This window comes from Pinus tabuliformis, chromosome 4_2 (genome assembly GCF_031772625.1).
Source record: "Pinus tabuliformis cultivar Carrire ecotype Pingquan chromosome 4_2, CPIR1, whole genome shotgun sequence".
Lineage (NCBI taxonomy): Eukaryota > Viridiplantae > Streptophyta > Pinopsida > Pinales > Pinaceae > Pinus > Pinus tabuliformis.
The window spans coordinates 220,370,910-220,383,608 of record NC_142304.1 but is presented as its reverse complement, the minus strand read 5'-3'; the positions used below and the strand labels follow the sequence as shown (position 1 = coordinate 220,383,608).

Below are 12,699 nucleotides of genomic sequence, written 5' to 3'. Positions count from 1 at the left end.
GTTTCCGGATAAAACCCAACAGCTATAGGATTGTTGACTGGATCTGGTTAGTGATCAAGCTACAGAAGAGGTTGAAAATCTGGCACCATAGATTGCTCTCAAGAGCAGGGAGACTCATCCTGATTAAATTAGTTCTGGAAGCCACTCCGGTATATTGGATGTCTCTTGCCTAGATCCCACGAGGAATCCTCAGTTGTATACAATAGATATGCTGCCGATATCTATGGAATGGGCATAAGGAAGGCAAAACTTTTGCTTGGGTAAGTTGGAAGAACATCGCTCTGCCAAAGAAATGGGGAGGGTGGGGGTTAAAATATCTGACTTATTTTTCACAAGCTCTCGCAGCAAAGATGATTTGGTCTCTTCTCACTACAAACAACCTCTGGATGACAGTGACATACCATAAATACATCTAGCCCCATCAGATCCTGGACTAGGTACGTCAACATGATTGACCACGTGGGGGAATATCCATTGTCTGGAAATCTATATTACAGACAATGCCTTTTATCAGAGTAGATTTGGCATGGCGCATAAACAATGGCTCCTCTGTGAGAATTGGTATCGACCCCTGGATTGGTGGGGGTAACAGATACATTCTTCCACTAGACCTCGTACAATATCTAAATCTCAAGGATATCAATTCGATCACCCAGATTGCTGATCAAGAACACAGCTCCATACTCAGACAGCGTTGGCGAACAGTTCAAGAGCTGAACATTCCTATTCAGTGGCAGCACACATGGGAAACATACCTCGGGGCTCTGTCTGAAGTGCATATAACTCTCAATCAGGATCCTGATGTCTTAGTTTGGACTCCTGCTGATCACGGGAAATACAGTCCAAAACAAGGATATTTACATCTTCTTCAGCCCCGTAAGCCTAACCATGCTAATGAATGGTGGCAGCAGATTTGGAGACTAAAAGCTCCCCCTCGGGCCCGTCTTTTCATGTGGTGTGTATTAAGTGACAAAACCCCCACAGGAGAGGCGCTTATGCACATATCTTTCTACGTGTCGAGCTGGTGCATTCTATGTAAGAAAGCATCTGAATCAAATGAGCACTTGTTCTTGCACTACACATCCGTTACACAATTCTGGAAAACAATAACAGAGCACCTCTCAATGAGAAATGCTTGGTAGGGTCCTTCTATTCTACAAGCTTGGAATAACTGGAACACAGCGCACCTGAGGAAAAAATCACATTGCCTACCTCTCATAATCTGCTGGACCATTTGGATTGCCTGAAACTGCCTTATTTTTAAAAATGAGCCTGTTTGTTGGCCCCTGCTCATCGCTAAGGTAGTGGCTGTCTATCATGACATTCAAGATGAAGAACCATCACACACTTGTAAAATATCGGGACCTGGTAACATTGAGAAAACTCGGTCATGGGCCTTTTTCGACGGGGCAGCACAACCTCAAGGCTATGGGGGGGGGGGGGTTCTGTTTATACATCTCAGATCAGCACCATTTCAAAGTCAAATTAGGATTGGGGGAAGGAACAAATAATTTCGCTGAGCTTATCACTCTCAGACATTTGCTTCATTTTACACTTGCACATAACTGCACTTCCCTACAGATCTTTGGAGATTCACAAATAATTATCAACTGGTTCAATACAAAAAATCATTGTCATGCTATATCTCTTCAAAACATTCTGGATGATGTATTCAATCTCAAGACAGGATTTATTATGGTCTCTTGCCAACATATTCACAGGGAATACAATGAAGATGCTGACAAGGTTTCCAAGGGGGGCTTGCTACTTCCCCGAGGAATGTGGATAATCATTGAACAACTGGGCACAAAGGTCTATCAATATGATCATAGACCATATACAGATCAAGATTACCATAGGGTGGAAAGACCCTAATCATATTAGTATCTTTCTGTCTTTTATTTTTGAGTAATGCATAGACATAACAATATGTATATATTTATATTCTGCTGAAAAAAGAGACAACTTTTTTTTATACTGCAAATGGCAATGCCATAATTTTGTAAACAGTAAATTATTGTACAAAGATAAAATGTCGATCTTCAAATACAGCATATGCCAATAGGCATCCATTACATGTAATTTTTCCCCATAATGAAAGATTACGATTTTTTTATTTGGAAAAAAAAAAAAAAAAGTTTTCTTCCTTTATTCAATGGAAGTACCCTTGCTAAATTTAACAATCTATGCATTCTTTTTAGATCCAATATTTATCTCAGAAATGTCATCAAGTCAATCCTCACTTAGTGGTTTCTTATACATGTCATGTCCGGTGAACATGTCTTCTAAAGGAACAACACTCTAAGGAATCTTGTTTTTGGGAAGTTCTTCTATATCATAATCGCTAATGTCATTCTCACCTTACCAATTGATGTAACTCCCTTCAAATTCCAACATATTTTTTAGGAACATCATAATCCAATAATCATTATGGAAAATTTGTCAATGTTATGGTTATTAGGAACCAAGGCCTTGAAGATAATCTACATATTGCAATCCCAATATATAAATTGCTCATATAGTCTAAAGTGGGATATTACACTGCCAACAAATCAACCTTGGTATTATATTCTCTATGCATTGCCCTAATTTCAAATGCTTATAAAATCTTAATGTTATCCCATATTGCATTTCTATACAATTTGAATCTTTCATTTTTTGTGGTGAACTGTCTTCTAATATATAAGACTATAATATATTAGTCATCGATCACTTGCAGACATTATTCCCATGTGTAGGGCCAATTCAAGACCAATGAACCATGCTTCATACTCAACTATGTTACTTGTACATTCGAACTTTGGGCGATATGAAAATGACTTTTCATCCTCTTCAACAGATGTGAACACAATCCCCACTCCAACACCCAACTGGGATTGAACTCCATCAAAATTCATCTTCCATACTTTGTCACATTCCTTATCTTCATGGATCTCCTCATGAGGTGCAATCGATTTTACTAAGATCGCTTGGTTCCCAATTTCTTATTCATAGTAAATCTCATTCACATGGTCTTCAAAATCTTCTACATGGTATTTATGAGGAGGCACCTCATAAAGAGTGACAACAGTTCCATCACATATAGCGATCATAGCATCAGATAGATCCATTTGTAATGTACCCCCCAAATTGGTGGCCTGACTCCTAGATAACATGTTCCAAGCATTAGGGGCATCCACCCATCAAGACAATGAAGCTCTACTGATCCACCATATTAAAATTTTGTTCCTAAGCAGGGGGGTAACTTCATAAAATGCATGCGTAATTCAATTCTGGAAAGAAATGGATGAACAATAAATTACTAGAGGGTTGGCGGATAACATAACGTCTATCTTTGGGTTGCCTATAGAAACTGCAATTGCGTCTCAAATTGAAGGAAATTGTTGATGCTAGTCAGTTGTTTACAGAAGATAGATGATAGATATAAATGTTGAGGCAGGAAAGGCTCTTCTTAAACACTAGAAGAGCTATCTGAAAGAGAAGCATTTGCTATTGCACATGAAGAATTTGGTATTGTAGTACAATCTTGAATTTTCAGTCTTGTGAAGAAACGATTCATGCTAATGTCACAATTTCAATATGATTAATGTATTAATGGAACTAGATTGCCACAACAGGAGAGGGTAAACATATCTCGGTCAGTTAACTGGTAATTGTCTATAAGTGTCTATTTTTTGTCAAGGGGACAAGTATATTTTTGTTGGTGGGCAGTCTATAAGTGTCTATTTTTTGTCAAGGAGACAGGTATATTTTTGTTGGTGGGCAATCTATTAAGATTTCATTCTAGTGGTTTGGTAGGCATGGGCTATGATTGATATATTATTGATGTTGTAAGTAGTTTTCTGACTATAATTAATTGTTTAACATTTTAGTTCATTGTATAAAATGGACTTGTAATTGGTTTAGAAGTGGTTGTTGTCAAAGTTATATTGCTCTTGTGACGGAGGTAGGTATATTGTTGTGGGTGGGTAGTCTATGATATGGGAGTAAATAGTCCTTGCACAGGGTTTGGGGTTGTCTTTTGAATCAAAAGGGCTTTTAAGTTTACTAGTGTTTTAGAAGGGCATTCATTTTCACTTCCTCAAGAAGAAGAGAACATAGAAGTGGAGAGGAGGAACATGTTGAGAATTATAGTTTGGACAGTGTTTGGATAGGAGTGTAAACATGTGAAGAAATTTTGAGATATTTTTGAAAAGTATCCTTGAAAACTAATTATATTTTTGTAATTCAATTGAGTATATTTAGTAATTGAGTAATCTTAAAAACAGATTCTTTACTAAAAGTATAAATATGGGGCAAGGTAAAGGTTTTTCAACACAAATGAGGCATTCAGGTAGAGGTGAATCCAGGCATCAAAAAATTAGTACAGGTGTTAAATAGTGCCATACAGTTGTACGGGATAGTTCTATACAGTTGCATGGACATCTCTGTATAGGTAGTTTCATAAGTTGTATAGTAGTTTTCTATATTTTCTAGTTGTTTTTAGTACTCTGTACTTTTTCAATCAAGTTGTACAAGCTTAGTTTAGGGTGTTATTTGGCATCTGTGTAGTGTTGTTTTCATTGGAGGATGTGTGGAGGTTTTTAATAAGCTTTTTGAATGAATGAAAACTTGATTTGATGGAGTAATTATCTGTGTATGTGATTAATTTGTATTCTTTTTCCATTTAATTTCTAGCTATTGTGTGATTCACGTTATGGTCTGGAATTAATTTTAACATTAATCGTGAGATCATAGGGACATTAGTCACCCAGGGCTTGAAATTTTCACATGATATTAGTACAAACTTTTCTAATTGAGATTTTCAAAGATTTACAATGGTAAATCAATTGTTGGAAAGTACCAACAATTAGAGGATTTCAAACTAATTTCTTAGAAAAGACATTGGATAACATTAGGTTTGAGGGAAAATTGGATGGTGTCTTGAATTTTTTAGTATGGAAGGTTGAAAGTTACACTCTTGCTAAAAGAGAATAATCTTTGGGATATTGTCCCAGACATTGTGACTTTGCCCATAGATTTGCAGGAATTGATAGCCCACAACAAAAAGGAATTGAAGGCCAAGTATGGATGATTTTGGATTCCCTAAAGGACCATATGTTCCCTCATATGTTTGAGAAGAAGATGACAAACAAAATGTTAGATACCCTGATTAGTTTTTACTAGAGTCAAAACATAAATAGGAAGATGATATTGCAGAACAAACTTATTGTAGTGTTATTGAAACTAGGTTGGAATTGGTGGAATTAGTTGGTTTGATCGGTTTTGGCATTGTTTGATGTTTCGAACCTATTAAGGCTAATTTGCTAAGGAATCAGTCGTTGATTTTGTATAGAAATAGCTAGTTTCATACAATATCTTATGACATGGCTAGAGTGCATCAAATTATTAGAGAATTATTTAGAAAGAAAGCAAAATATATAACCTTGGTGCCTTACTAAACCTAACCCTAGTAATTAATGGTAATATTAATTTTGAAAATAAAAGTTGATATTTTCCTTGCCTTTTTTGTCATTTTACTTAAATTTTTAACATTACCATTAATTGTTTAAGGATGTTTGAGAGTGGTTACATACTTTATAGTTGGTAGGATTTCATGATTGGTAACATTGCAATGTTTCCATTGGATTCCATCATGTATGATGGTATGGAAATGTCATTTAATCATTAGCACCAATCCTTCTATGTACCTTGGTGTTGGAAGCATTAATTGTTGAACTCATCAATCATGATCAGAAACTTTCTCTAATGTACTTCTAGACCACAGTCTAACTGACAATTCTGCCAGTCTACAGCTAGACCACATCCCTTTGGAAAACAGGGAAATGCAGCATGCAGGCCACTAAGCAGGTCAAGCTTGGTATAAGCAACACAATTTTTTATTGACCAACTGCTGGACTATTAGCCTAACTAAGAATTCTACCAGTTTACAGATGGACCACAACCCATCGGAAAATTTTGATGGTGCTTTTTATATCTAGAAATGCTCAGTAACCTGGGCATTTCAAGGCCTCCTCCTTGTCTAGACAGTGACCTGTTTATCAACCTAGTTCTATCGAACTTATGCGATCTCACTGGATCCTAACATGGAGGGTACTCGATATTATAGAACTCAAATGCCATGTCCTTTGAAGTCTCTTTGCCCCAAACTCCATAATGGGTTTCAAAAGAAGAAATTATCATAGTTAAAGAATTGCAACCCACATTGGCCTTGCTTAATCTAGATGCTTTAAATGGTGGAGAACATGTACCCAAGAGGCTGAAAAGAGTTCTGGTGCAACAATAAATCAACTCTCAAAAAAAAAATTTGTAATATGTTTTATTTCTGGTTTCAGTTCCATTTGAGGAATCCACCGATAGTACATTTTGAATCAAGCTGTTTCATCCAAATAGTAATATTTCTTCATGTTTTTTGGAGCTTTGAATTGAAATTTCATACTTTGCTTCCTTGCTCTTTTTTTATAATAACCAATATTCTTGTGGAATTTTACTTACTTTTTCATTTATTTATGTGCAAAAACAGATGGAGTTGTTTTATAAAATTGCTACCGATGATTAAAATTATATCATTAGTGTGGTCCAGTGTCGAGAAGGTTGTACATTGGCTGAAATTCGTGATGAAATTGTGGATTATGAAATCATTGGATACCCTTTTGATTTTATCCAAGATGGAACAGGTTTAAATCCAAAGCAAGAGAAAAAATTGTACAACACTTGTAGGCATCAAGAGGAAACTAGGCACATTTGATGTGGAAGAAGAGTGTTAAAATGTAGTGAAAACAACACTAATCTTTGAAAACATTGAAGTGAATGTGGAGGGACCTATGCATAAACAACCAAGAGTTGAAAATATGTCTTTGTCAGTGGAACAAGCCATAGTTTTTGATCCTAGTGTATTAGCATCTTGGGAAAAAAAAATTAAAAGTTTAATGGAAGAGTTTGTCAATGAGAAAATTACTCTCAAATTATATTTAGAAAAGGGAGAATCTAAAATAAAGATCCATTGTGAAATTTGTGGCATTGATTATGGAACAGGTGATGTGTCCTTGGTAGCACAAACAACATGCAACTTCAAAAACCATCATATGAAAACAGGGGCCCATCAACAACGCCTATCAATACCAAGTGGTAGTGAAATTCCTTCATGTAACGAAGTACAACAGATAGTGATGGTTGGAGATCAATTTCATATTGATCAAGCAATCAAACTTCTAAATGATTTCAACAAGACACAAGAGCCTAATTTGTTCAAGGTGGTGGAAGCAACACTTGCAGACTATAAGGACATGAAAAAAGTGAGAGTGGAATGTACACGATGCAATAAATGGTTTTGTTTAGTGCCGAAAAGTGGTAATATTGTCAGTTCTCTAAATGAACACATGAAATCAAAGAAGCACACTGCTACTACTACAAATGAGGGTTCACATGAGGAGATTGGGTTGAGGAGTGGCACGGTTGGGAGACCCAAAAAGCCTACCAATGATAAGTCCCAACAAAGTTTGACTAGGTTCTTAGTCCTATTATCACCATCAGTATTACAGAGGGGTTCTACAAGTGCAGATCCTTCTACTTCAGGTATGTTAATTAACAACTTAGACTAAACTTGAATATGAATTTGTATATTATTTTATTTATCTTACTTCAAATTTATTTTTTTGTTGTCATCTTATTATAGCTCAATTATCTCCCTTGTTACTATAATGTTGGGGTATTGGTATTCTTATATTAATAGAAATGGGGAGAGATTGGAAACAAAGGTCCTAATGGGTGATCAAAGGGGTGAAAAATTATGGGCCATAGAGAAGCATACCAAGATCATGTTATGTTATGAGGGTATTGAATGTCGTATTGATGGTACATATAGGCATATTCATTGCCATAGGGCTTTTGAAATAGGGATCCCATTTCATTCATTAACATGCAACTTTTGTAAGTTGGTTCCAGAATGTGATGACTTCAGGATGCGATTATCTCGTGAATCAATGTGCACCAACAAAAGAAGTGAATGAGATACAGGAAAAGGTAGAAGACTCGACTATTTGACTCACAATGAATTGAAGAATGCTGCAAGGGTTACAAACGCTAACCACAGATAAACAATGCGATCTCTTTGGTGGGAGAGGACAAAGTTTGCTGCACTCTCTATTAGAATGAGATCCCTAAAGGAAAATTTGTTTGAATTGACAGAAAGGAAGGATGTGTGTGAGGCACATAAGCAATGAAAATTACAAGGTAAATATGCGGTTTGGGAATTTGTCAAGGATATTTTTCATAACTTGATGCATGCAAAAGCAGGGAGAAGGTATAGTACATCTGCAAAATCCCTTTATGAGATTATCAAGTTATGGGGAGGCCCTAGATTACATAGATTTATTAGGTTGAATCTAGATGGTCCTTCAATATCTATGACTTTAAGGCAAGTTAGAAAGTCATTAGCATATATCAGAGGGGAGCATGAGCATATTTTTTAGGCAGTCAGAAAATTTTATGCTTCTTATAAAGCCAAGCATGGTATAGATGGCCCAATTCTTGTATTTCTCACTAAAGATGAAACAGTTGTGAAAAAATATGTTAGGTGGGTAGCAAAAAGTGATACATTGGTGGGGTTTTGTGGTACGAAAGAAGAACATCAATGCCAATCACATTTCTTGGTGAGAGTTGGTGACAGAGTTGTAGGCTATGAGATTATAACATATTCTTTTAAGAACAATGTTATTGGCCATTACGCACGTGTTATTATTGCAAACCCTTTACATGAAAGGCTTCCTCATTTGGTTGTGGTTGTTCATCCAACATGCAATAGGTTCAATGCAAATTTTGTTTATCAACAATGGGAAAAGGTAGAATCTATGTGGAAGAAACACGTGGAAAATAATTTGGGACCTATTGTTGGTCATTCCTCGAATGGGGATAGCAGAAGAAGACAACTTATGTTGAAGGATTATTCTTCAACATCAAGTCTTCAATTTCAAATTCCTTGGGAAGGGTGGAGGCTAACCGAGTTGTACAATGGTTGCAATATAATAGGATTGCATGACCAAGATTACATCCACAACGGAAAAAATCTAGTGAATCCTTTGTTTAGCAGTCGACGAGAATTGGTTTTAGGAAATGATTACATAAGTTTTGGTCATGTCAGAATGATTTATCACACTTTAAAAGTGTATGATCACAAGCTTAACGGTGAAGATATAGAGAGGAAGGATTGACAAAATTGGGGATCCACACAACGCATTTCTCCAAGGCATGTTCAGAGGTGTTTGAAAGAGTTGAGAAGTACACCAAGTGGAAAGTTAGAGAGGACACTAGCTACAAAGACTTATCTAATGATTGTTGCTAACTACATTGACATATTTATGTCTCATAGTTTGAGCCTTTGGGAAAGGGTGTGAAATGCTTCATGAGTTCATCATTTCTTCACATTATGGTTATGTTGGGTACAGAAACAATCTCATACTAATGTCAACATAAATTTCATTAGCAGAGAAGCATATCAAGATGTGAAAATTTCTTGCCATTTTGCGGTTTTGTTGATGAGATTGTTTCGAGATCATTACTCTAACTTTCCATGTGTTTTCCACTTGACTGGGTCAAATGTATGTGAGAACTTCCTTAGTAAAGTTTGTGGGATGATTGGAGTGTATAGGGCCTATGATTTCACTGACTTGCTTCATGTTGTTGGAACCCTTAATAGAGTTGTTGAAGAAGAATCAAATCCCCAAGGGCTTCATTTTAATAAATCTCATAAGAAGCAAGAAAGAATTTGGAATAGATTGCACCAAGAAACAATACAAAACATTGATATATTGTCGCAATATGATTCAATATCCACAGACGCTAAAATTGTAGAAGCCCTTAAGATTGGATTGAAGGATGCACAAGACATTTTATCAACTCTTGGAATGCAACCAGAAAATTACACTCAATCTTCTTGGTGGGTTAAACCATGGACAGAGGATCAAAATTATCCAACATTCCAAATTGTGGATGAAGTAGTTGATGCTTCTCCACCGAGTTGTTCCAACTCTATATTCCAATCTTCATCATCATTGGTACACAATGAAAGTGAATTGCAAATAATGGAAAGTGAGTGGAGACATGAGTTGGATGAAATTTTAGATTCCATTGATGAAAATGGAAGCAAAATGATAAAGCCAGTGGTGGATCTTGATGGTAAGGATATGTTTAAAGCATGTTTGGTTAGTCAGTTGAATGGAAATCTGACATTATCAAAAGATAGGTTGACAAATGTGAGAAATGGGGTCTACTTTAGGCGAGATGGGAAGGCTCCACATAAGGGTGTTTCAATTGGCTTTGGAATTGGATCGGATTGTGGGGTGTTGTTTGAAAGCAACTCAATTCACCCACTGAACATATTGCAAGAAAAGGTGTTCCTCGAAGTACAAAAAAGGTGTTTCCTGTGGAAAGTGGTACATTGGAAGGGTTCAAAGAATAAGGAAGAATATGGTAATAGGGTGTTTGATTACCATAATGACATTGACCTTTTGGATAGATTAGAAGGCATCGAGCTTCAATTATGTTGGTATAGTAGAATAAAGGGGCAACACATGTATAAGTATGATTTGACAGATCATGCTTTTGTACAACTTGAATTTGTTATAGCAATCGCAAACTTATCATACAATGCTAGGAATGATACATACAAATTAGAAGAATGTGATTACAAAGTTTTTTCAGATTTTGTGAAAATTTTGAACAAGGTAGATTTTCAAAACATTCTACTTTCTCTTTCCTTATGTATTTCCATATGTTGGATCATTTATAAATAATTATTGGTTGTATTTTTGTTGATTTGTTCGTATGAATCTGATGTTAATTTTGTACTTTTTGGTTTTAGGTCTAGTGAATAGTTCAAATGGTGAATGTTCGGGATAACTCAACCTTTTTTTGCTACCTGCTTTTTGGTGTAAGTTTCTTTCACTAGTCATTCATCCTTTTGTAGTTGTGTTTCATTCAAATGTTAATTTGGTCCCTCTGAAGTTGGTCCATTTAATCATGAAAAACAAGAAGAGGTGGTTCCTTTTTCATGAATATGTTTTGTGGATAAGTATGTGGTTCTTCTCACTAATGTTAACATTTTCCTTGAATTTTTAGATTAATGGTTCACTTGCTAGAAAGGATATCAAGGATCTGATGGCACGAGCTTCAGTCATGATGGTTTCTGCTCACTCAAGTCAACAAATTTACACCATAGCAACATCTAGCACATGAAGTGCATTTTATTTTGAATGTTTATGTGGTAGTTGGATTTCCTATTTTTTAAATTGGACATATAAATCAGAGTATGTAGTTAAAATGTGCCATCAAAGTATTTTTGGAAGTATTTATGTTTTGGCCATACGCATGGGGTCTACAACAGTTAAATTGCATTTGGTTATTATTGTCAATTGAGTCCTCAATCATATTTTGGGCATTTCCTTTTAGTGCTTTCACTAAACGACATTAACATTAATTACTATCTATAAAGGCTTTTGGACATGTGACGGTAGTTTGTTTTGAAATTATTTGCAACTTTATTGAGATATGTGCTTCTGGTAGATTGTTTGGGTGCTGGCACTTTGCTTTCTTATTTTTGCCTACATTGATATACATGTGTTTGATGGGCTTTGCAATGTGTGCGTATGATCCAAGGTCTATTTTAAGGTGAATGGTATTTGATTTTTGGAACTTTTGGATTGACAAGAATTTGATAACGTGAATAGTATGCAAATTTTAATTGATTTTATTTTTCCAAAGAAAGAATGCATATGTTTCTATTTCATGGTTTGGAAAAGGAAAATACATAGCAAAGTGCTTATAGCATGACATATCACCTCCAAAAATGAAAATAAGGCCACTTGGTGGCCACTTTCCACAAACTTTCATACAAAATATACCTATGATCTCTCCTGGGAACATAACAAGAAGAAAACAATATGCATTGTTGAGCGAGGCAGGTTGTCAATGGGAGGTGATGTAGAGCTAGTTCCCAGTTTTCTGTTTCTTATTGGTCTCTCCATTATCCCAGAATCTCCAAGATGGTTGGTAAGATTTTAGAATTCTTGAATTTATGTTTAAGGTCGAGATCATGCTCAGTTATGGCTTCCTTATCAGTTTTGAGGGGTTTGATTGTTTAATAGTTACTGAATGCTTCGCATTTGTATTTTCAACAAACCCAAATTGGAATAAAAAATAGGGTGGCGAAGCCCAATAGTCCCATGGCTAGCAAAGTTATTTTACAGTATTCTGATGTCCAAACTCCATATCAAAACCTAATACAAATATGTAGTACATCTTTATTAGTGTTTATATGAATACCAATGGCTCTATATGACTAGTGTAAAACAGAGATCGATTTGATAGAGGTTATATGCATGCTTTGTGATGTAGTGGTGACGCGGGCCGAAACAAGGCCTAGAAGGGTTTTATCAGACATTGGGAACCTAGGGTGCCATGCTTCAAAACCCAATGGGGGTGATGAGATCAAGCTAGAGTAAGCAGGCTTTTTCATTCCTAGAACATATGTATTTTTTTTTAAATTTGCAAAACCCTTATGTAGTACTCATGTTTTATCAACACATAGTGGAAACTTCAGTTTTATAAAGAAGTTTTGATTGTGAGCTTAGCCTCTCTGGTCAAGCATTTTTCTCTAGCCATATGCTTATTCAGGCATTTTAAACCCTCTTCTGGCAGGGGCTG

At 35.9% G+C, this 12,699-nt stretch overlaps 1 protein-coding gene across 1 annotated transcript; it reads left to right on the top strand.

The window, feature by feature from the left end:
• Window positions 1-500: 500 nt before the first annotated feature.
• LOC149168886 (uncharacterized) lies at window positions 501-1,142 on the top strand. The gene has a single exon (XM_089425005.1). It carries the CDS (start codon window positions 501-503, stop codon window positions 1,140-1,142), a length of 642 nt encoding a protein of 213 aa, XP_089281131.1.
• The last annotated feature ends 11,557 nt before the right edge of the window (window positions 1,143-12,699 follow it).